This window comes from Centropristis striata, chromosome 2 (assembly GCF_030273125.1).
Source record: "Centropristis striata isolate RG_2023a ecotype Rhode Island chromosome 2, C.striata_1.0, whole genome shotgun sequence".
Taxonomy (NCBI): Eukaryota; Metazoa; Chordata; class Actinopteri; order Perciformes; family Serranidae; genus Centropristis; species Centropristis striata.
In genome coordinates, this window is record NC_081518.1 from 26,467,258 (window position 1) to 26,493,432 (window position 26,175).

General features: G+C 38.4%; 1 protein-coding gene across 3 annotated transcripts in view; it reads right to left on the minus strand.

Moving 5' to 3' along the window:
* Nucleotides 1-26,175, minus strand: part of tspan4a (tetraspanin 4a) — a 168,347-nt gene that overhangs the window by 9,060 nt on the left and 133,112 nt on the right. For all 3 annotated transcript variants that reach the window (XM_059349950.1, XM_059349933.1, XM_059349941.1), the window contains 2 exons: nt 10,965-11,066; nt 8,026-8,157 (listed from right to left, as the gene is read on the minus strand). In XM_059349950.1, coding sequence (XP_059205933.1) covers nt 8,026-8,157; nt 10,965-11,066 — 234 coding nt within the window. The remainder of the gene's footprint in view (nt 1-8,025; nt 8,158-10,964; nt 11,067-26,175) is intronic.

Sequence of the window (26,175 nt, forward strand, 5' to 3'; positions counted from 1 at the left end):
CCTTTAAAGTGCTCCTGAGGAGTCTGTCCTCCCCTAAAACCCATTTATTACATAATAATAATGATGGAAGCCAAGGTGGTAGTAAGGTTACCGTACAGAATATAAAGAATGATAAAGTCCAACCTTGGTTTGTGTCTCTAGTGGATCAGAAAGTCAGTGTTGTTGTATGAATTAACGTAAGTTAACTTCCATGTGTAGCTATGTCATGTTGTATATCATGTTTTATGTAACTAAGTTTCTACCACACATCCAGCAGTTGTTATTTTACTCCAAACTATCAGTTTAGTTGCCTAAACTTAACCAAACTGACCTTGTTACATTTATTTTGTGTTGGAACGTTACATTTCGTTATGAGGAAGTCTCCTACAACTGGTAGGGATACTAATTTAGGAAACTTCTGTATCCAATATTAGAGGTTAGGAACGAACAACATATGTGGTCCTACATCCCAAAAGCACGATGCCTCCAGGCACAAAAGGATTGGGATTGGAAGCACAAAAAGAGTAATTGCTGGAAGAGAACTGTTAAGCTTCAAGCTTCAATGTGAACTACTACTGCATCTTTATCTGCAGGGCAATTAATGAAAATGCAGAACCTGCTAGATTAATTTGTCTTTCACAGTAGAGGGGCTGGTGGTATTCAGAGGTCTACGTGAAGGCCAACTAGCTGTCACCTGAAGGAGGTAAACATGCATAATTCTGAAACATCTTTCAGTGTTTTGTGCAGAACCTGGCTTCAGGAAAAGTAATAGAAAAACATTTTAAAAGGTTACGTCTTTCGTTTCGAAAATTGAAAATGGCTGCAGTTTGGCCACAGCTTGGCCTTTCCACTGCTGAGTGGACAAATTGAATCGAGTTGGAAACAATTGGAGTAAAGGGTTTCTATTTAAAGATGAAGGGCCGTCTGCTCCCAGCTCTACTCCGGAGACCATGGTGGCGTCATGTTTAATCTGCCCTTTTTCAAGTGGAAGCTTTACTTTATCTGCTGACCTAAAAGGAGATTTAGCAAGTTTTGTGTCAAATGGCAACCCTGTCTCCTGTAGCCAAAGGTTTGACAGGGGGCCTCTGACTTCAAAAGATTAAAAAAAATTTAAAAAAATACAACACTGTCTTTCTGAGATTTATAATCATTATATTTAACTGCATGAAGAGAGAATCTCACCACAACTGATGTTGTCCCCCTCCAGACATGTTTTAGTATGTAAAAAAACTCTGCTATGATTAATGTTTTGTTAAACATGTTTTTCCCACATAAGAAAGAAAAAAACTGAAGAAGCTGCTGGGTGCACATTTACACTTTCTGACTTAGAGAGTAGTGTGCATCAAGATTCAGCCATATAACCAGAAACAAAATGAACATATCAGCACTATAACAAACCAAGCCAACGTTTCATCAAGGCACCCAAGTTAATTTTTTCTGACAAATCTTTATTGACAGTGATCCATAAGGATTGCCCCCACTGTTCAGCTCAATATGCGGTTGTACATATGCAGCAATAAACACTCCATAGCATCAGCAATATTTTAAAGTGCCCAGAAATGCTTTTTCCATCTGCTGATGGAGATCATGTAATATGGAGGAATGTCTTGGAACAGCTAGTAAACCTTGTGATGAGACTGTGTTGTAAACTGCTGTGCCAAAGTTGATGGTTATGAATTGTCTATGAATACCAAATTAAATCCATCCAACAAGGTATGAAATTTCTAAGAGATGTGTGACACACTTAAACTGCCGCTTTACAAACCGTGACTGTTTCTACAGGCGACATCTGGCACACTTGATATGATTTTTGAAATGGGCCAATTTGCCGTTTTGTTGGATTGACTCAATAATATCTGAAGCGACAGTGAAATCATTACTGTTCATCACACTCACTCATTATGATGTACAGAGACCACTGGAGCACCTCTGGGTGACAGACGTAGACTACTCCATGTGTTAAGTGGCCTCAATGTGTAAATGATGACACTGTGTTGACTTCAAAACTTATTTTTAATTCTCCTGCCATGACATCTCAATGCGACAATTTATTATTATCTTTCATGCGGGTCCTCCAAATAATGGTGCAATAATCAGCTTTTGCAGTTGGCAGAGCTAAACAACAGCTGTTGTGTTCTGCTGCTTTATGATTTTCATTTTGTCTTCTTTATAGGGAATTGAATATGTTACATGAGAATTTAGATTTAAACAGGCAAAACCGGTGTTTCTTTATAGCTACAAGACTTTTAAAGTAGCCCAAGGTGAAATATTGTTTGTTTTTTTACTTCCTGCTGTGTTTGTTTAGTATTTGGTTGGTCTCTGAAATGTTCTGTTTTTTTTGAGAGAGTGCAGAGCAGTATGTGCCGCTGAAGCAGCACCGATCCCGAGAGCATACACAAACACATTTGAAAAGTTAGACTTTGTGACAGTAAACAAGCTTCAATCATTTCCGTTCTTGTGGGTAGTTTTCAAACAGACGTGGCAAAGTCCATGCAAGAATAAAATACTTTAGTAAAGATGCACAAATCCATATTTTCTAAACGCATTACTAAGGAATGTGTAATGGTAAAAGTGTTTAATGTGGAACCCTCAGAGAATCATCCCATTCACCTCAGCGCTAATGCTCCTTCACACACAGTGAAGCTGGTGTCTTTCAGCTCATTGTTATGGTTATATTTCACAGCCTGCAACTTTACTGTTTTGTTTCACTCACTGCTCTCATTTGCCTTGTTCCACCTGCAACAGGCAACTGTGGTCACAGAAAAAGATTGAAGATTTAGCAGTTAAAGAACCTGATATTTTCAGGTTGGTGCCCAAAGATAAAGGAGACTCTTTAAATTCATGCTAATAAGCTCTAAATCTGCTGGATGTGTAAATAAGCAACTGTTCACAAACACATATATTAATGGTATGCAATAACAATATGTCACTTTTGTGTTTACAGCTCGTTTTGTTGTTCTCAAGTGGCAGCAAAAGAATAATGAATGCAGGTTTAAATAATTATTTTTTTGTTGTTATTGACTGGCACTACCTGGTGAAAGTCATACGTAATGAGTTTTAATTGTCCTATTTAAGACAAATTTTGGATCATGTGACTACATTTTTTGACTTGGACACCAATGACTTGTGACTTCAATTGGACTTTGGCCATTTTTATTCCAACCTAGCAAGAGCACACCTTATCAGGTGTAATCAACCGAGTGAAGACAGCTCAGGGGATTAGATGAGTGGAGCCAGGTGTGTCCTGCTTGGTTGGAATGAAAACCTGCAGCCACTTGGCCCTTTCCCCGATCAGTTTGACATGCTGTGAAAATGCAACGCTAGCACTACTTGATGATTAAGTTCAGTCACACTTGTGTTAACAAACTTCTTTTAACAAATGAATACATTTTTTTAAAAAAGCAATCATGTTATTTGTAAATTTGTTAACCATCAAATGAGCTGATAAATGGAAAAGGGTGTCTAGTGGGTCCAAATATAACTAGAAGGGCACTTAGACAGCACAGCACCTCGGCCAAGGCCATGCCCTATCTCATTACAGAAAAGCTAGTGAAAAATAATTTGTGTATCTGCCCAGGTCCTCTCCAATTTAATGGGTGGTTCCTTGTCCAATGCTATAACCTTCACCCAAGTTTAATAAAAACCAGGCCAGTAGTTTTCAGTAATCCTGCTGACAAACAGACAAACACCAAATCGAAAACACAACCTCCTTCACAGAGTTAATGAAGAGGACAGGCACTAAAATCAGACTCTCACGAACCCCACGGGAAATGGTGGACTAAATGTGAGAACAGATTTCCAACACAGACTTAGAACTTTTGGATAAATCTGATGAAAACCAGTCAAAGGCAGAGAGTCAGAGACACCTACCCTGTATTGCTGAATAAGAATAGTGCGGTCCACTGTGTCAAAAGATGATATAAAAGCTAGAGGAAGGTCAAAATTTGATGCATCAGCTGCCAAGAGGAGATCATTAGTCAAAGGGGCTGATTCTGTCCGATAGAGCAAGGTCTCTGAGAGCAGACTGGAATTTTCAAAGACGGTGTCCTGAAGCAGGAAACAAGGCTGTTCAGGAAAGAAAGAAGAGCTTTCCAGGACTTTGGAAAGGAAGAGAATTTAAAAAAAATGATCCAGTGGTTGTTCAGGTCTGAAATTTCTCTCTTTTTTATATTGTACTTGCAGAAAGAGACCAAATTACCAGTTTTCTAGCTTAATTTAATGACTGAAGGGCTGCTGGGACTAATTGTGTTAATGACAAGTTTATAGGAAGACTGCTGAGAGAACAGGTGGTTGCTTTCATGAGAGATACAATTTGCTTCGGTTTGGAAATGATACTGTAGTGAAATATTACAGTGCAGCAGAGTTTGCCTGGGTGATGAAGAGGTCACAAGTAGGTGGAGTAATTTAAGCCTGAATGAATGTGTGATTAATACCAGCTGTCCCTGCATATTAACTGGGCACACTTAATTACCTCTCCTGCAACTACTTCCAGTCTTGTTGGATCATGTTACATGCATAGCTTAATTTATTTGCATGCTTTGTTACTGTAGCAATATCACCACAAGAGTTGCTTATTCATTAAAACAAACTGCAAAAAATACCCTAGTTTGACTGATGCAATGCTCTGCACATCCTGTTTGCACCAGCATTAACAGTCATACTCACACTCACACACATGCAGCCCCTCTTGGCAGATTTTCCACATGAGACTAATGAATTTAAACTCAAGTGCCAGCCCTTTTCTTCGTCTGGTTTGGCAGAAGCAAAGAAGCGGCAATTATTTCTGTTTCAACCTGGTCAGGATACAAACTCTGTGTGGCCTATTAATGGTCCAAGAGATGTGGTGAGACTTAAAGAGATGCACAACAGATGTAAGACCTCCAAACCCCAGCTGTTTTTTTTTCTAGCTGAAATAAGCCTGGGCGATTATATGATCGCGATAAATTTCAGGTCGATTGCGGTGATCAGCTGTGAGCATATTTACTCAATCTAACATGTCGGAAATATGCGTGACAACAGCCAATCAGAGTCGACCTCTTCCTGCTCCACTACTGTTTGTAAGTTGCTGGAGAAGTTAACAGAATGACCGAACGTGGAGCTAAACGCAGAGCTGAGGGCAGCGAAATAGAGGTCAGCCGTGACTTGGAATAAAAAACCAGAGAGAAACAGGTGAAAGTTGGGAAAGAGCAAATAAATTAACAATCTATCCGCGGCTGTATAGAGAGAAAACTAACATTCACAGCACGGCAATTCACACATAGGTATGGTGCATTCAGTGTTGGAACGGCTATGGTGCGTTCAAGAGCATGGGACAACTTACAGAGAAACAAGTTATTACTGAATGGAACTTAGTTCAATAAACAAGTTAACAAAACATCACAAATCTCACAATTTGTTTAGTTTGGGTCTTGTATACCTAAAACACTCAGGACTGTATAGTAGTTCACTGTGTTATTTTATATTTTTCTACATTTGTTGTAACTGTTACTGAGAAAAAATGTTTTTATATTTTTCTATGTTCATCTTATTACATTTGCTTCATTATTTACTTTGTATATTAATAAAATATTGAACTAATCTCTAGTTTCTTTAGTTTTCAGCAGCTTTAAAACTGGCAGTTAATAACAATTAAAAAAATGTGATAATAATCAAGATCGAACGATATGAGAAAATATATTGTGGTCATTTTTCTGGCCATATCGCCCAGCCCTAAGCTGTAAAGTATTTCATGAACATAGAACATGTCTGTCGTGCTGTTGTATGGTGGCTTTCTTTGGCTAATATCACAATCTGAAAGTTAAACAACAACTCTCAGCACAGTCCAGCTGCGGAAAATTAAAAACATTGATTACACATCAGATAAACATTACTATTACCAGCAGTCAAGTCCTTCTGGACAGAAGTGATTAATACACTATCAGTAATTATGATTGTAAGTCTCACAGTATGTCCTGCTGTTTGCTTGCTGGGTCCAAAAAAAAAAGACAGAATAATAGCAGGTTTTTTGGCTTTGCTGTATTGGATTTGAGAGCCAAGTTGTTTTTCATTAGATAAACTCCTAGTTGAATTTTTAATTCTTCTGACAATACGGAAAGAGCAGTGGACATGTTAAGTCTTATTAATTATCTTCCTGGAATGATTTGGGATTAAATGAGGAATTACCTTTCAACATTACAAATTTGCATTTAAATTAAATGTGACCAACACTGTGACGGCCTTACTTCAAATATATCTTCTCTTCATTTTTCTCTTTGTTTTTCTTTTCTTTTTTAAATCCATACCTGAAATGATATTTTCTTTCATTTCCCCTGTTGATATTATTGAGTAAACTGACATCCCCTGACTAAGTGACATATTTTATAGATAGTTCATATTATATTTAATGAATAACACAGAACACAGAAAAACTAAAACAATACAATTGACTGCAGGAAGTTTGTGAAAAATTATAAATTTGGATGTATGTTGCATCAAATATTTACTTTTGTTTTACGTAGTACTTTGTACTATCACTCTGTATTATGTATTTTTCTTCTTCTTTTTCTTCTCTCTTTTTGCGACCAATTTCGTGTTTCTTCTCTCTGCCACTTGGCTATTGTTCTATAGCTGCATACTTTTCTAATATAGGGACAGGGAAGGCTGTGGTTTGTAGGAAAATAAAATAACAACATTTATTCTGGCGACTGAAGTGAACTTTAAAGAAGACTTTCATTTTGTGTTGATTTTTTTTGCGCCTGTGGATAAAAGCAAGTGTTTCCATGAGCACCAGACTGCCTTTAGAAAACCCTCTCGTTTACTGCAGCAGAGTCTGACAGTCAAAATGCTGCGGGCCTCAAGCAGCATGGTGCCGTGGTGGCTGCAAAGCCGGATCTGCATCTGTCCACAGCAGAGCTGGTCGCTGCCAGAGGCCCCGCTGGAGTCTTAGCTGAAGGAGCTTCTGGAGAATCTGCATAATTTTGTTTGATTTCATCAGAATCTGACCTGATGGCACCATGGCAGGCATGAAGAATAACTATAAAGTAACAGCCAGTATTCTCACTGAGGGTCGTGTTTGTTTATGAGGGTCATATAGATGCATTAGTATTAAATTCAGACAGGTTCGTAACCAGTTCAAATATCCTTCTAGTTGCTGTAAAAAAAACAATTTATCTCTTACAGACTTACTGCACCAAGTGTTGCTTGGTGTTGCTAGTCACAGTTGGTTAAGGTATGACTCAGCAATTGAAATGGGTTCAACAAATTCATAATCCTTTTGAAACCCGGGCATAAAAGGTGTGTTTTCTTTTTTTTTTTTTTTTCTTTTTTTTCTTTTTAATAAACCATTAGATGTTAGGAATCGGGCTTGTAACCGGAGGGTTGCTGGTTCGAATCCCAGGACGGAAGTCCCCGTGAGCAAAGCACCTAACCCCCCCACGCTGCTCCCTGGGCGAAGCTTGGTGTGTTCACTGGTGTGTTAAAAAGGATGGCTTAAATGCAGGGTTTGAATTTCCCCATTGTGGGTGAATATTAATCTTAATCTTAAAACAGGCATTATCGTCGGAGTTAGAAATTCCAGATTGTCCTTGAACAGATCAGCGATTGCAAAAGTTTCTGTAAACAAAGCCTAAAATCATGATTTCTTCAAAATCACTTTATTCTTGATCCTGTGTAAAACATTAAATTCTGCGCTCCACTGTGAAGCCATGATTGATTCTGCTGAGACGAATGACATGCTATCCACATGTGGAGACCCAATTTTTCTTTACTATATATATACAAAAGTGTTGTGTATATATAGATTCCAGTTTTAAAGAAAATATTTTGTTCGAGAAATTCAACTTGAAGCGTTTTATTTTTTTTATGATGATTGTGTTTTTTCAATAGAGGTGCAGGACTTAATATATCACAGTGAAATACAAGGCCACAGTAAGTAAAATATAAAAACACCAAAAAACACCCTGAAACTGCCTGAGGTTCAGAGGGTTGGATACAAAACTGTAAAAGATAAGAAAACTGATTATCAGTAGCACATTTTGGAGGTATACTTGTTTTCCTGCCAGAACTTACCGCTGTCCACCATGTTCCTGGGTTGTCCAGGCCACAGTTGTCGCTGTACTCCAGGCAGCAGGAGTCAGGCACACGGCTGGCATTGTAAACTTCGAACCAGTCCGTGTGGTTGGTTACTCCACAGCAGCGAAACTGCAGCAGAGAAAGACAATGAGTCAGGAGGGTGTGCACTTTTATTATGTTATCATATCACACTTGAATCCTAATGCATAACATCAAATAAACATCCTTCACTGATGGAAACTAAAATTATTTACCTGCCAAGAATAAGATTTACTGGGCAAAATAATTCATATGTGCTGGGCGTAGAAAACCCTTAATCTCCTTGATATTGAGCTGCAGCCTCCTTTTGTACAATCCACATCTCATTTGTCTCAAAGCCTGAAAATCATTTTCTAACTTGCCTGCTCCTTTTTATCTACATCTTCCCCCTTTGTGATTGGTATGGATTTTTGATAAGGGATCATGGCTTCCACTGCAATTCAATTCATCAGTGTACTTCGTGAAAAGATAAAGTGCCCCTGATGTTTTCTTCATTCGGTGGACTTTATTTCCACACAGGAATAATGCTGCCCCACGCCGCTCCGTGCACAGAATCACGGATTGTGTGTTAATCTAAAAACTCTCTCGCCCGCTTAAACAATGGATCAAGTTCGCCATTTATCATGAAGTACAGCTGAATTCAAATTACCAGAAAGCATTTGGAGCAAGGTTTTAAAGTTCGGGAACAAATCAAAGGCTAAAAACTGCACGGAGTCGTAATATTCAAATGCTATCACCTTGAAAAGTTTATAACCAGTGTGGCGTGTGACCCTTTCTGATTTATTGTGCCGGCATTTGGCGCCTTGTGGATGTTTTTATTACTTGTTCTCATGTATGTAGATTCTCCTCTGCTCCATAAGCAGCCATTAATAATATTCAGGGTGAACTTTGCTCCAGGGACATCTGCGGTATTATCTATTCAGTGACTCAGCATGTATGAAGGAGGCTTGGAAGGGAGAACAGTGACAGAATGAGAGCTGCCTTTTAATGGACTTCATCTCAGCCAGACTTTATGGAGCCCGATACACTACATACACACAGCAGCCGCTGATTTGACAAGGGTAGAAAAGTGCACATTCACGCTTGCACACATGCATTTTCAAACTCATTCAGGCAGATTCCCCTCATGCTATTATCCTGAACACAGAAAAAAAACAGCCCCTGCACATTAACACCCACACGCACACATTTGCATATATTATTTGCATAGCAATACATTTCTGTGTCATCTATGCCTTTGCAGTCCCCAAACACACACACTACATTTCTGTGTCATCTATGCCTTTGCAGTCCCCAAACACACACACACACACACACACACACACACACACACACACACACACACTTGCACAATATGCCTGGCAGACACCAGACACATGCAGGCGCATAAACTAGAGCCAAACATTCAGCGTTTACCGCACATTTGCTAATGGAACGAGACTACAAGCCATAACACTGGATCTGTGATGTGAAAAAGGTCCAAAGAACCCTGAAGTCTCCGATCTATCATCTGATGTCTCCCAAAGGCATTCACCACCAACAGCAGCAGCAGCATCCGTCCTCTGCAATCCTTAATTCCAAATCTCTGTTTCTCACATTGTGTTTTCTTTGCAGAGGAATTAAATAAATAATACAATGAAAAAACACATCAAAGTGAGAGCTGGAGACAAAGATTACCTCAGAGAGTCTATGATGTTTGCATGAATCTCTCTGAACGTATTTACCACAGCACTTAAACTAGAAAAGCTCTGAGTCTTTGTTACTGTTAGTTGAGACATTTTTACACATTTTTATTGGTGCCATTTTAGATTGCCAGTATGTTTTACTGGCCTGCTTATAAATGTCCTGATCCCATTCACTACATGAAGGATTGCAGCGTGTTTTATCGAAAATTTACAGAAAATGGGGAAATGTAAAATCAAATGGCCCTTTTATTTTTGACTACATCCTTTTAATTTAATGTCATCACAGTGGCAGTGCTGGTTTCAGACCAATTCAAATATGGAGCCAGGCTGGGTCCTTACACGATTTTAGGGATGTGAGCTGCCAGTTTGTTATGTTCTTAATAAATAAACACTTGGGTTACATGCCTTAATCACATAAACACACGTAAAAAGCTGCCATGAACATGCAGAGATGAAAACCAACCATGTGTTAAAGGTTTAGAGTGTATAAAGGTTTAGAATAATATGATGGGAGTATATGATAGATATTACCATGCTCAATCATAACTCATTAGTCATTTCTGGTTACTACCGTTTGTTACACAGATTTATGGCAACATTTAAGCTTTTTTATAGCTTCGGAATTGATAAAACTGTTAAAAATCCCTTCAAAATACCACATTTAGACACCAAGATCTCGAGGAACACCTTAGAAAAATCCTTGCTGTGATGTAGTAGTCTGCAGGAATGTTAAAATACAATAGGCGAAACAAACACATTTATACTTCATGCAAAGAAACTGCATGTTCTTTTTTTAAATCAAACTGCATGGGATTGATATAAAATGGGTATGTCTGTAAAGTGGAGGCTCACAGGTGTCAATAGAACCCATTTTTATTCAGATAAAAGGTCGAGGGACCTCCAAATAGAACTGCCACAAATGTACAAATGTATAAACTTTCCAACAGCAAAAGTAAGTATTGCCAGAATGACAAACGTCATGTATCTCAGCTTGTGAGAAGGTGTTTTGCACAACTTCAATTGCTAAATGGCACTGAAGGTAATTCTGAATAGTCTGCAGTGTTCACAGCAGAATGTTTTTTGAAGCATCATTAACTCAGAAAACTGTGACTCAGACTCTTAGAAACTTCTGGACTCTTTGTCTTAAATATCTTCCAACTTGTGTTCTGGATGATCACACCCTCAGCCCCCTCCAGTGATCACACATCTTACATCAGTTTGTACGATCATCCAGGCGTTAGTCAAACCCACGTTGCCTTCTGTGCCGAAGAGCTGCAGGCCCTTCTTCAGATCCCTCTGGGCGTAGTGATCAATCTGAGAAGACAGGACAGGAAAAATGGTTGTCTCAATCAAGATCATTTAACAAATGTCCTTCCTGCCTGTGTGAGTCTGAGTGAGGTGAAGCGTGATGTGTTTGTAGTGGCCCTTTTACCGTGCTCCAAGGCCACTTAGTCTGCAAGCTATCTCAGTTTGGATGTTTCAATTATCCTTTTGTGGAGACCCAACATACTTAAGGGAGGCAGGGAAAACTTGAACAAGGGTTTATTTGAGCATAAATTACAACTTCACAGCAGTTGAGCAGATCTCCTTCAAGTTTCATCTCACCCAGTCCACCAACTACTTCATGTCCCAATATTATATCTTACTTTATCACACCACATAACCATGTAAATGGCTATAACAAACTGTTACACTGCAAAAACTTTGTTGTGGTCCAAACCTAAGCAGCATTTACAATGTCCTTGAAACAGAGACTGTTCCCCATGTGTTGTTTGTACAGCAGCGTATTACGACCAATATTATCGTTTGTTAGTGGCACCCTCTAGTAGCCAAAGTAATTATATACAGTATGATGCCATGGCGGAAGGGGTGCGTGAAAGCAAAGGGAGAGGTGAGCAAAAGGAGTAAAAAGCCTGAAAAAGTCTGCTTAGGCTGCCAAGATGGGCGCTTGGATGAGTCAGACAAACATAAGACTTTGACCTAGGAAACTTAACTTCTATGCATCAGTGTCACCAATGTAACAATTTCACTTCTGGTAGTTACGTCAGCTCTGTAAGGCAATGCTGATATTTTTGGAAACACTCATTGGTCGTATTTAAGGTTTGGAACAAACCACTTACGGGGCTGTATGGTTTGGAGGACTTGTTGTCCAAACACCATGTTCCAAACCTTTTTTTGGCCATGCACACTGACTGCATGATGGCACTGTCACTTGTGGTAAATAGTAACATGTCTGTTTCTTAGCACGTGAAACAGAAACATAACATACAAAAACTGTGGCATAAACTTTAACTTTGTTTGGAATTTTCTTGTTATTTGAACTAAAGTACCAACAAATAACCCCATGGAGTCTATTTCTATTTCTATTATCTTAGAAAACTGCAGTGCATTCTGTTAAAAGTTATGTTTTATTTATATCAATTTGATGTCATTTTATCTTTTACTTTGACAGAACAGTGCAGACATGGTGAGACACTATTGCATGTGGTAGACCACTGGTTCACTTAGGAAACAGGCTCAGAATATAAATGAATGAAATAGATCTTTGTTTCCCACGAGGACAGGAAATTTGTCTGTGTCTCACCAATAAAGCCAATAAACACAGCAAAAACCAAACATAGCAGAATTAGGACACACATTACAGATACAGGACAGCAATATTTTTGATTAATAAAACTTTTTGAAATCTCCTGGCATGGAAATGTTTCAGGGCTGTTTGTTCATTATATTGATTGCACACGGTCCCTTATGTATCTTTTTGTTTTCGACATGTTTTGTATTGCATTGTCCTGAAGGCATTTTTTATTATTCAGACTGGAGGGGATGTTAGTCGGTATCATAAAAAACATACACATTGATACCTGCAAGCCTGCAGTCTCTCCTGCTATGAACCAGAGGAGCAGGAGGTACTCAGATCCTTTACTGTAGTAAAAAAAGCAACACACAGTGTAGAAAAATACTACAAGTCCTGTTTTATTAATCTAAAATGAGCATCAGAATATGCATAATTTACCAAAGTTTTTTTTTGGACTGGCAGTTTTCTGAGTATATAAACATCTATAATATATGATTTGAATACAAGTATTATTGTCATTATTATATTTAATATTAATAATTTTTATTTGTATAGTGCTTTAAGATTTTTTCTCAAAAACACTTTACAAAATAAAACAATATCCACATAAAAACAGCTCCAACTAGAAGAAAAAAAATCAATAACAGAAACAGAAATAACCAAAAATATATTTATGTTAATATGAATTAATGTGCCCATCACATTGATGTTGAAGCTGGTGAATTTGGTGTTCATTTAAATTACTTTATATATCTGCTGGTAGTAGTACAATTATTTGGGCACAACTAAGTGGACTGAGAGTACTGGTGCTCATACTTGTGTTGTCAATGATATTAAAGCTACTAAATGTGTTTAACAATGGACAAAAGTGCACTTTGCTGAAGTGAAAGGGACTCCATCGGACTCGTTTTGACCGACCCGACTCGCTGCAGGACGACAGGTTACTGAGCCGCTGTTCAATAAACAAACTACATGCAGATCCATGTGGGTTTAAATTAGAGGCTTTGGTTCAGCAGTGTCGAGCCTAAACAAACAAGATAAAACATTTAACATAATCAGCTTTTTTATCATAGAAAATAAACTGTAGGTGTGAACACAGTCAAAGAGATAAACATGCGTAAACACACCAAAGCTTTGCAGAAACCAAACTTTAAATGCATACATTCATGAAACATCAATCAAGTACAATCAGAGAGCATGGGCGCTATATACAAACAACAAACACATGCAGACGCTTTTCTGTCTTGTTTACACATTTCAATGGTCAGTCCCAGCAGACATTGATTGCATTGATCTCCACTGACCTTGCTCTGTCCTACTATGCAGCCTTTTGCCCTGTGCGGGGCTGCAGGCACTAAGTACCTTTTTAAATCTCTATCTTCCAGCTTTCAAACAAAGTATACGGCCTTCATGTTGTCAAACATCATATAAAGGTTGAATATGAGTTGCTGCATACATTTAGTGGTGAGTTTTCCCACAAAATTAATACCCTATAATCTGACATTTCAGAACCTGAAGAATTCAAAAGAAGTACAAAGATCAATGACTAATCAAGTTCTCTACTTCACTCATGTTAACACACGTTCCTCCTCCACAATTGGATCAACACACCACTTGCTGAGCTGTTCTTGGTCTTTGCTTCTCTTTTTTAATCTGGAAACATCACATTTTGCCCTCAAGCTGGGGTAGGAAGGTTCTTTTTTGCAATTATTGGTCAAAAACATCCATAATGATCTTCCAGGGTGTTGTAATTCAAAGTAGTCTGAGAATAACAAACTAGACTTCTGCAAATTTTGGCTGGTTTTCAGGCTTTAGAAATTCGAACCTGTGACAGGAGACTTTGACCTATCACAGGTCAGTTGAGAGTGACAGGAGACTTTGACCTATCACAGGTCAGTTGAGAGTGAGTGTTTCTATTGGCTGTTTACAAACATGAATAAGCGTGCACATTTCTTCAGATGGTGAAATCCTGATTCAATGGTAAAAAATCCTGCAGAAAATGATTCAATTCCTCAGTTGGCAACAACTGCCTACACTGCAACCTAAAAATAAGAAGTTTGACTCTCAGAAAGATTGTGTTTGACAATAAATACAAACGTCAGTAAGGGCAAAGAGTTTGAGAAAATGTTGCAAATAGTTTAACCTTTTGCTTACTGTAGCAAAAGGCTGATTCTGAGGATAACTTAAGGTCATGTTAATGTAGCTAACTGGAGCTTGAATCACAGTCTGTCATCTCAAAGGGCTTTACAGGCCAAGTTTACAAGAAAACTGGACAGTAATTCTCCTAGAACTGCCGCAATATAACAACATCATAATCACAGTCAGGATGACTGATATTAATGACTACCCATACGGGTTACTGTGTGAAGCATGTGAATATGTCTCGTCTGGAATGGCTCAGGACAGAAAAGGAGAAGGGAGGTATTGTTAATATTTTATCCTTTCCAGAAAACTGCCTCCCCCAGCCTAAACTACCCAGTAAATCACTAGTTTCTGAATAACAGGAAGAAATAGGTCACATAGTTGCAGAGACCTCAACAGAATACATTTTCATTCAGATATCTTGAGGTGCAAGGTCAAGGGACTGCTTTGAATATGTCTTTGCCAGTTTTTCATGGATTTCAGTGGATTTTTACTTTAATGTGATACCAGTATCAGCACAGATTTAAGAGACGACGTTCTTTTATTGTAATTTGTATCGGAGGAGATCACGTAAAGTAAACAATAATAGAGCCACAGCAGACATGTACGTGCTGATGTATTTGAGGCTGTGTTATTTAGTTAAGGTCATTAAAATGCCTGCAGGCATGATAAGTTGTGTGAAGCAGTTGTATTTAACTTGTGGCTAAGGGGTAAAATGTGTCATTATATCCTGAGGATAGGATATATGGAGGGAGATAAACCACATGTCCAGCTTATTCCATTCACTATAATGATTTTAATACTACAGTCATCACCAACCAGTACATTTACCTACAATTTAAGGTCCTTGTTCTTTATTTAAGTAGTTCCATTTTATACTTTGTACCTTTACTCTGCTGAAGTGAGAGGCAAACTTTATTTTGTGAAACTGATGTTTTCTTCAAGAATTCAAGGTTACACGGGTGAAAAGATGTGAGTATATCTTTGACCACAGTTTAAAAAAGAAAGAGGCAGACTGACAAAAGACAAAGTTGCTCTGAAAAAATTTAGGAAATTTAGGAAAAAGACAATTTCTCTCTGGTCTCGTCTGATAACTGTTTGTGTTTTTGTTCTTAAAAGTGTGATTCAACAACACAACATGTTTAATGCAACAAAACGTGTTGACAGATTAATATTTTCACTCAAAGCAACAACACTGTGAAATCTTGCTCAATAAAACTGCCAAGCATAGTTTTGTGTGGGTGTGGTGAGTGTATAACAAATCCCTGAATGCCAACATGAGACTTGTATCCTTGCAGGAATTTTATTCCAAAAAACAATCTTTTCCATAAAAGTAAATAAGGAACAGAAATGCATTGTGACAGTTTGAGATGGACAGTGAACAAATGTTCCCTGCAGTGTCAGCCTACTTTTCAATTTTATACACTGTCATTTAGAAAACAATCACATGCTATCATAAACTATTGAACCCTTGTCAAGATGTTTGTAGCTGTTGCCATGGGAGACAACATAAACAATCAAAGTAACTTATTTTTAGCCTACCAAAGTGATGAGATACCATCTTAACATCTTTTTTCCAGTAATTTTTCTTTGATCCGACACTGTAACTTGTGTTAAAAGCTTGTGTATCTGAGGAACTTAATGCATTTTGCATTTATTCATATTTATCAAACTAACATCCAGTGTTCTCTCTCTCGAGGCAAGTAAACTTTCTATGTGTCTGTTAAGCTACTAAAGGAGCAGAAGAAAGCAACTTACCCCTGTCCAGAATCCTAAATATAGTGACTAAAGACCTCAATATAATACCACCAGATACGGATTGTTCCTTGTATCTGTACACTTTAAGATCATTGCCATAAAAACATAACAACTTCAAAGCTGTACTATTGATTTTTTATGCCACCAGGGACCAGACAAACTTTTCAGCAAGCGAACTAACCCATATCCTTGACATGATATTGATTTCCTTCCACTTTTTTCTGACCAATATCTGACTCTCGTTAAGTGATTGTTGGCCCTCTGAACCCCAGAGTTTGAAAAGTATGTTTTCTTCTAAAAAAAATGCCTTGTTTTTACACCGTTATTGGAGAAAGAAACTGTGAATCAGAAATTATTGTTGGAATTTGAACTTTCCACAGTTGTTGAATGGATCATAGGCCACAAAGGTTTCTGTTAGAATTAGTAACTAAAACGGAGTTTTAAAATTGTTATATTTCTGTCAAAATCACTTCATTGTCCATGTCTCATTTAACCTTCCTCTTGTGTTACGGTGTTTTACTTTTTCACAAGCTTCTGTTTAAACAAAATAAAATTTAAAAATCAATTTCACTAAATTATAAAATACCCTGGTGAAAATTATAACGTTTGTGTTGTTTGGGTCGGTTAGGACCCTGTTATAATATATAATATATATATTATATATATAATATAATATAAATGTAAATATATATAAATGTCAAAATTGACCCTTACACCATAGATGTTACTATAGTTAATAATATTGAACTAAAATATAAATACAACAATTTATTTGAGAGATGCCTTATACCCCTCATTAATAGTCAGGTAACATAACAACCGTTTATTTTTTTTATATAATTCTCTTGAGGTTCATTTTACCCTTTTCAAAAATTCAAAACGAGGGGTATGCTGACAAAGAAAGGCCTAGGAGGCCAAACCGAGAATATTAAAACTAATATTTTCATGGATAAGGAAGCCGAACAAGGTAACCAAGAGGTAAGAAACAAATTGGGTAATAAGTAATTGTTTAGAGGGTATTTTATGGATCGTTTAAGACACGGGTCAAAACCGATCCTACTGTGAAGCCATAATTGATTCTGCTGAGACAAATATTCACTGAAATCCAGACATAAGAGCATGGTGTCTTTTAACAGAGCAGAGAGGAGAGGACAGGAGAGGTTGTAAACATGCAAATAGTTCGATATGTATAGCATGTGGAGACCCACTGAGTCCCAGTTCACCAGTTCGAAAGACATTCTCTGTGTCTGTGGACACATGCAGGCACATCCCCAAGTCTCAACCACTAGTTTAGCTCCAAGTCTGTCAGCTGTGTCTGCCTAGACTGTGTCAGTAGGATGGCTGATTTAACCCGCCAGTTTTCATCAGTGCAGTAGTACATGTCACATCGATCTCTGTTGTGAATTCTTCTGCATTCGGCCATGAGAGCCTCAAACGTAGCAGATAAAATAAGCTAAAAATAGATTTGAACATCGAGTTTAGCAGTCTGTTGTTCATACATGAGCTACAGCTTTACAGAGTGTGCACAGTTTTGTTTTTTCTCTGTATACAATGGAGAAAAACTGTAGATATATTGAGTGTTATTGAGTTGTGGAGCTTTAATGTTTTCCAAGCCATTTTCAGCCCAGTACATTTTTACACACATTGCACTCATAGGTGGGATCCCTCTCATCCATCACATTGCCCAGCCAAAAGAATGTTGCATAATGTCTATAAACATTTTAAAAAGTCATAATTTGGATGCCTCAAACCGACGGAGATGAAAGAGAATTCTAAATGGCGAGAAAAATGACACAGATTGTAATTTCTTGCAAGGATAAAGAACTGTTCATCTGATTTCTACACAGACTGGTGCTGAAAGCTACTGCATGACATCACAAGTCGACAATGCTGCCCCATTTGAGTGGACTGGATCAAGTCCTCTGAAGTCTCACTAAAGGAAAAAAGAGAAACACATTTTTATTCAAATCTAAGTAGGTCATTATAGTAAAAGAGTGACTCCTGTGAAAGTGCGGCGAGCAGACTGTGCCTAAGCCACGGCTGTACTTTTAGCTCAGTATTGATGTTGTCCTCGGGACTTCAGTCGCCCTTTAACTACACCAGTCGAGTCAAAGATGGGCCATCAATTATTTATACGGCGGGGATACAAGGACAGATAAGAGATGCATATGGAGAAGAGAGGAGAGGAGAGACAGAGAAATGTGGATTTACTGTGGAAAAGATGAGAGTTGGAAGCGAGGGTGGGTGCAGGAAACAAGTAAACAGGGGAGAGGACGAGCCAGGCACCATTGAAGGGCAGAATATGTAAAAGTAAACACACTGAAGGGGCAGATGAAGTGGTTATATGACTCCTGGACTGGAGATAACACTTAGCCAGAGGAGAAAGGGAGCTTTCCATCTGTGACAGCCCAGGAGAAAGGACATTATGTTTCAAAGAAACAAGAAAGATTTCAGAGGAGAGGAAATAATGAGAGGAAAAATGGCTCAATTTACTTGCTCCCTCCAAACAGTAGATATCCATTACCTGTGTCATAAATGTCTGAAGAAGACGGAATCAGCGATACAGTGAAGATGATAAAGGTAGAAAAAAAAAAGAAGAGGAAAGATCTGTGATCATATTCCCTTCGGATGTTCCGTAGACACATAATTTCACTTTCAGACGGCAAGCTGCATAAAACATACCCCACTTCATCTTCCACAATGACGTTACTGATTCTAAAAGGGAGGACTTTAACATTGTTGTTTCATAACTTAAATTGCTGCCTTACAGTTCGGAATTCATCTCTGTGGTGCCAACGGCTTTGAACCGAAGGATCATTTCAAATCAAAGTTGTATTACATGTTTGATTGAAGAAGGCATTGCAGTCATTTCAAATACGTGTAATTTGGTCTCTGTACTTTGTGAATGTACCTAAATGTCCCACTGGGCTTCTGACTCCTTCACCTACTGGGTGCCAACGCTTATTAGGAAGGGCTGGTTTCCTGCAAATACTTTCATTTTATCCTTCCTCCGAGGGAGCCCAGATAACATTCCCCAGACTCCGACCCAATTTGGACCAAAGTCGAGGTTTTCCAAGGGCGTTTTGACTGCAGACATACAGTACTCTAGTCTGGCTGGGACAGGCTTTATTTCTCCCGGCTTGAGCTTAAATCTTCCTATGTGTTGCATTGCATTTCGAAAAAGGAATTGTAAGGGAATGCCACCCATGTGAGGAATCCACACGTTATTCCTTTGCCTCAGGACAGATCGGTCAATAACTGAACTCTTCTCTGAAGCTAGAAATTCAAGAAGAAACCCTTAAATTTGTAAAGTGGGATGAGAAATCTGGCAGTGCTCCTCAATAATGAATGGGGCAACCCAGTCACAAATTCAAGGCTCCTGTCTCTGACTCACAGTTCTGTCCCGGGGCACAGCAATAACATACGTGAATAATTAAAATTGTGTGCCATTCCCCTTTAAGTGACTAATCTCAGTCCTTAGCTGGGGCAAATCCATTACAATGCCAGCTAAGGCAAATCAATTACAATTTCCATCCTCTGTTTCTAATCAGTTCCTAATTAACACTTGGCAAACCATGTGAGAAGACAATCAATGCCACTAACGGGGGGAAAGCAGTGAACTAGCAGAATGCTGGCAGTAACTGCTTTCATCAAGGTAGTAGTGAGCTGAAGGACTTCAGTCAAGACAATAACACAAGGTCAAAGCTCATTTTCAGACATTTTAACCGGAACTTCCATTGTGTTTCTGCTCATTTATTGAAACCTCCTGGGTAGACAGAACGTAAAAGCCTGCCACTGGCCACAACTCTCACGCTGCATTCTCCTCTTTATATTAGGCATTTCCTATCGTCCTCTGACCTAGAAAGAGTAATTCATGTGCTAATATCATCCTGGACATCCTGGAGTGAGACCAGGCTGATCCACCAACCCTGGTACGTTGGCTGTGCCCATACCTGGGCATAGGGCCTTTTCTGCTGCTGCTGGCTTTGTCTCATGGCCTCTGGCAAGCTATTCCAGAGTTTTATTATCTGGCTTTAAATTGCGTTTAACCTGTTGATATTATGCATTTTGTGGTTTGATGAAGGAGGATAGCAAGCAGAGAATTGATTCTTTAATGCACATTTATTCTGCCCACATGCTAACAGGAAATGAATGAATGTTCCAGAGACTGGACGTCTTTTATACTCATGGCGAGGCCAGTTTTTTCTGGAACATCTACATACATGGTAACTTGTCACACAGATGTAACATATATGTGGTCAGGTGTAGTCAAACTGGTCAGTTTATATGGCCAGCCTATCAGTATCTTAATGAAGTGTTCAGTAGAGACACAAGGTCGGTTCCTGAAATACTCGCATACCTCAGGATAAGATCACATAAACTAACCTTGGGAGCACAGAGTTTGAGAATGAAAACCCAACTAACATCTGTTTTCATCTGATTTGCTTGTTTTGGATTGTGTTCCTGTGCATGTTTGCTGTATGTCTTTTTGATTTTTTGTGTAAGCATACTATGGTTTGTCCAACAAGTCCCTCAAACCCTACGACCAAACCATACAAGAGTTTCCAAAATAAGCGCCCTTACCTGTAGCGGGAGATCAACATATCCTCATAGGTGAACATAATGGTTGCTGTTTTAATGTCGTTAACACAGTGGAACAGTCGCAGTTTTGTAAGGTAGTGGACAAAACTACACTATCTTACCTAACTCAACATGCTACTCAACTCCTGACACAAGCTGTCATCATCTCAAAACTTGACTACTGTAGTGCCCCCTGACAGGCCTGCCAGCCTGCATAGTGAAACCCCTTCAGATGAGGCGCACCTGGTCTACAACCAGCCTAAAAGGTCACATGTCACACCGCTGCTCATCGAGCTCCACTGGCTACCTGCAACACACATTGAATTCAAATCTCTAATGTTGTCTCCGGACCCACCTACTTGAACGCCCTGATTCAGGCATGCGCTATCTCATGACTGATGTGCTCTTCCAATGAACAGTGCCTGGCTCTGCAAACTCTTTTCCGTTGCTGTTCCCCATTGTTGGATCACACTACCAGTTCCTACTCCTGAAGACCCAGCTCTTCAGAGAGCATCATCATTCCTAGCACCACACCACAACTCTACTCCTTAAAGAATTGTCACTAGCACTTATGCTGCACTAACGCCTGTTATCGCACTATACCTTGATTGTTTCCCTTTTCTGTAAGTCGCTTTGGATAAAAGTGTCTGCTAAATGATTAAATGTAAATGTACTTCCCTAAGGTTAGAGTACAAAGGTGCTTGGTTGGGTGTTATAAAAGACAGAGATAGAGAAACATGATGCACAGAAGTTAAGTTATTTGAATTATATTGTTTATTTTTGTTTCCACACAGGACACAAACCAGTCTCCTGGATGAAAGCAAAAGATGGGTCAAACAATGCATGTCAATCATAATTATTACAGCCACTAGAAAGAGCTGCTTACTACAAACGTGAACATGAGTCGCTGTACAAACCACATATTTCATTGGAGGACAGTCTCATGAGTGAAGCACTTTGGTGCAAAATTGTTGTTTGTAGTCTGTAGAACTACAAACAAGCCAAAGTGTTTTCCCTTTAGGATAATGACAATGTGTGCAGGGCAGGCCGTTCTGAGATCTGGCTACGCAAGACTAATTGAATACTGAAATTTAACACAGAGACCTTGTGTTGCCACGGCCTGTTCTCTGTGTTGAAGTGCCCCAAAAAGTGGGAGTATGAAACCGTTTTGATGCATAACTGAAATACTCTTTAAAGCTTTCGCCTGCAGCTTTTGACAACAACAAATGCATTTTCTTTAACTTTGCATCTGATGCCTTCAGTCTGTCCTGACCTGAACTGTTGTACCCGACAGTGTTTTGATCCTTTTTCTGATGTTTCATCACCTTTTATCGGCTGCTTTCCCGTTTCTCTGGTTTAGTCAGCCAAACTCACATGGAAAGGATTATTATGTTAATATAGATTAGGCACAGTGTAGATTTTTGGCATCTACTCTTCGTAGCAACTCACAAAGAAGCATCAAGCAGGGAGTGGGGAAGTATGATAAAAGATAATAACTTTGCTCCTCAGGGAATATAGACTCAGAGCCTACAGGTGGATGTTGTTATGGCGCAGGGCTTTAAAAATGCTGTATGAAGAGCAGCAGCAGCTTAGCTTTCAGGTGGGTGGGGAGGCAGCAGGCATGGCAGAGAAAGAGTGAACAGTGCATTGTGTGCTGGATATACATGTTGCAGTGAGAGGCATATACCATCTGAGAGAAGTCACTGACTGGAGTTGACTGCCTGAACTCACTTTCCAGGCTTTTATTTATTTGTATTCTGAAGTAAACATTGTTAAAAATAAAAATAGGAAAAATCATGAAGAAGATAGCAACTGTAGATTCACAAACTATAGTTAGCTGTTGGCCTCTCTTCCGCTGACGATGTGGAGTTGTGACTGACACATAATGACAGCTGAATTATTAATTTATAGGATAAAAAAACAGAGGCAAACTGTAGCAAGATATTAAAAATACTCAGGTCACAATTCCCCAACTAGAAATATTAAATAAACCACTAAGTCTATAAAAGTATTATACTAAGTCGGATATTTTTTTAATGTTTTGTAATTTGACTGGTGAATGGAATAGAAATAGTGGTCGGCCTACACAAAGATCTGTTTGAAAGCGTCCCCCTGGAATATAAATGTGGTAGAGAAGTACAAATGCGTGAATTTTATTGAATTGAATCACATCTATTCACTTCATCTAGGTCCCAAAATGAAACAATACTGAGAATGTGACCTTGGTGTTTTCAGTGGTAGCTGCAACACTGAATCCTGAACAGAAGTTTGACATGTTGTGACCCCCAACGTATATTTTATCTTGTTTTAAGCCGAACTCCAAAAGTAATGTGCTAATGGGAAACTGTGAATATAACTCCTTTGTGGTTTTTAAATAATTGTCAGCTACTCATTCGCAGTGATGGATTTCTTTTTCAAACATAATTAAAAGTCTTGAAAGAGAATTGTTGTGTGACTTTTGCAATTGAATGGGAGGGAATAAGCTGCACAAATTTGCCAAAACTAATTTACATCTGGCAAAATGGAATTGAAAATACTGTTAATCACAGTGCACATAGCCAGATTGAAGTGTTTTCTTTTTTTACTCCAATGCAGCCCTAATGATGAACTTATTTTATCTAAAGCAGCCTGAAAATGAAAAAATTTTATTCTGGTGGTTTAAGCAAAATTATTAGTGCTCTGCTCTGTCTACTGTCCTAAAGAACCAGTGAAGCCTTGCAAGATCCTCCAACAATTCCAGCTAAAGCTAATGTTTGACAATGCTGTGAGAGGGTTTTTATACTTTGCAAGCCGCCCTCTTTTCAATTATAACCCCTAACCCCTCAACTGCTGCTGCTTTATAAGATCCATGCAGCAGAAAGATACAAAGAAGACAAAGTTGAAATGCTTGACTCCATTCAGCAAAGTCACCTCCCTTTTTTGTTCATAGAAAATAATTTCCAACATGCTGGAAGAACAAAGGGAAATAAAATACATCTGGCTGTCCAACTCCAGCCGGGCCAAAAGCTGTTCAGGTTCTCCGGCAAAAAGTGTTTGCTTCAACTGAAAGCTGAAATTGAAATTTGATTGGTGGGTGTAGGTGAATCTCAGAATATTGCCCGCAAACTGAGAAGCAAATATTTTGTACATACAGGGAGTGAAATACAAACTATAAACTGCACGGTTAAGAGTGCTGCTTTGAAATGCAGGTTTCTCACACATTTTTTAAAGGTGGTGACAGTTTATCACTCACAAGTACCCAGCTGGTAAAGACACGAAGAGACTCTCTCCTGGAAGAGTGACAGCATCAATCGTTAGATGTCATTCTGGTGCACTTGATCATTTACTTAAAGTGACAAAGACCTCTGACAGTTATAGACAAAAAAAGTCTGCATAAGGTCGAGGTCTGGGTGGATCAGTAGGTCAACAAAACATTGAAAAAGGGAGATCGCTGTTGGCAAACCAACAGTCAACTTATTTTTTTCTGTTTAAAGCAATTTATCAAATTAAGTCTGCTCAGTCTGCCATTGGTCGCTTCTCTCATGCTCAATTTTCCTCCTCTTCCGCTGTCTATTTTGGCATATGGCACTGTTGCTGCATCTGGAGCTTTGTGGCGCCCAAGATGATTGTGATTGGTTTAAAGAATTTCAAACAAACAGAAATGTGCTAACCATCACAGGACTGACTCAAGAGACCACTGTTTGTGACCCGTGTGATACAAAAAGTCAATGATAGCTTATTTTAAGTTACGTAATGTACTTAATTTACTAAACATACGTAATGTAGGTTAGCTTATTTAAATAACTTAAGTTACGTAAGAAAAACCATACTGTGTGTGATTGTTTCACTACATTAACAACATGCTTAAAACGATGACAGTTGTTTTCTAAAACATAAATAAAACAGAATGTGATCATTTGTGACATACTGAATATTCAACTGAATACGGTATACTTTATGTTCAAATTTTTGGGGAATTGTGGTTGTACAAGTATGTCTCGATCTCCTGTAGTTCAGGAACAAACGACCTATGTGGGGAACTTCTTGATTTAAACACAAACCTGCGATTTGAACATTAAATACTAACATATTGAATAATTTCTGTAATTTTCAGGCCGAATCTAAAGCGTTACTGATCTGGGTTCAGTTTCTTGTTGTATCTGGCTGACGTAATGTGTTTATGTTTATTCAAATGTATTTGGAGTGGTGACACATTTTGTGTCTTGTGTTGATTCATAATATCAGGATCTCTGCCAAATTGCAATTTAAAATATTTATAATTAGCGTCTTTGCCATTCCTCAACATTATCTGCAGCACTCAAACTGCACACTCTCCTGTCACATATACTCCAAGGCACAAACAAGTCTTGTCTGTTTGCAGATCATCTCAATTTGTCTTTCATATTAACATTGCCCTGATGTGGGTGTATTTTAGCAATGTGATTAGCCAGGGGTGTTTATCTAATTGCATTTCTCCAGTCTACATGAAATGAAAATTTCCCAGGCTTGAAATGTATTCAGACAGGGGTGCTTCGTGTTGATATCTTGACAGGCTAAAATGTTTTGACGGCTAATGCTGGAGCAGTAATGATGTGGAAAAAGTGGAGCTATCGGGCTTGAAATGGGATTTCAACAAGTCCCATGTGTTGTTCATCTGCAGTTTTAGATATATGATGCTTGTAGTTTACTTTACCGCATGAGTGGTCATACTTTACCTACATTTGAAGTAGTCTGTTCACAAGTGGATTGCCTTTCCTTATCATATTATTTCACAATTTTCCAGCTTAGCCTAACAGCGGTGGAACAGAGCCAAAAAGAGAATACAGTGATGTGAGAGTGAGAGCGACAGCAGAAACAGAGCCTGTTTCTCACGAGGAATGATGCATGTCAACAAAAATTACCACGAGACGTCTTCTCACTGGAAAAAGCTGGAGTTTAGTTTCAAACACATCTAACAGAATGAAACAAGGTGATTCACAGCAGAAAAAGAGGGCAGGCCTTTGTTAAAATATGCATTAAATATCACTTATGATAAAAAAACACTTAACCCACTATGTATAATTCACAAGTCATATAGAAACACTTCATGAATTAATTAACACACTATATTGTGGCTGTAAACTAAACTTGGGACATTTTAAAGTGTTTTAAAAAATTAAAAACTCCTATGAACCATTTGTAACTGTATATAAAAAGTAAATGAATAAATTATTTCACAGTTAAAGAGCCGTACACAACAAATCCTTATAGCCTATCATAAAACCAACTGTCTCCAATGTTATCAGTCCATTAAATGAATGTTATCAGTTATCAACATCATATATATGGCTACTATATGTGCTGAAGTTTGTTATCACACCAATAAATGGTCGGGTTGCAAGTTAAATT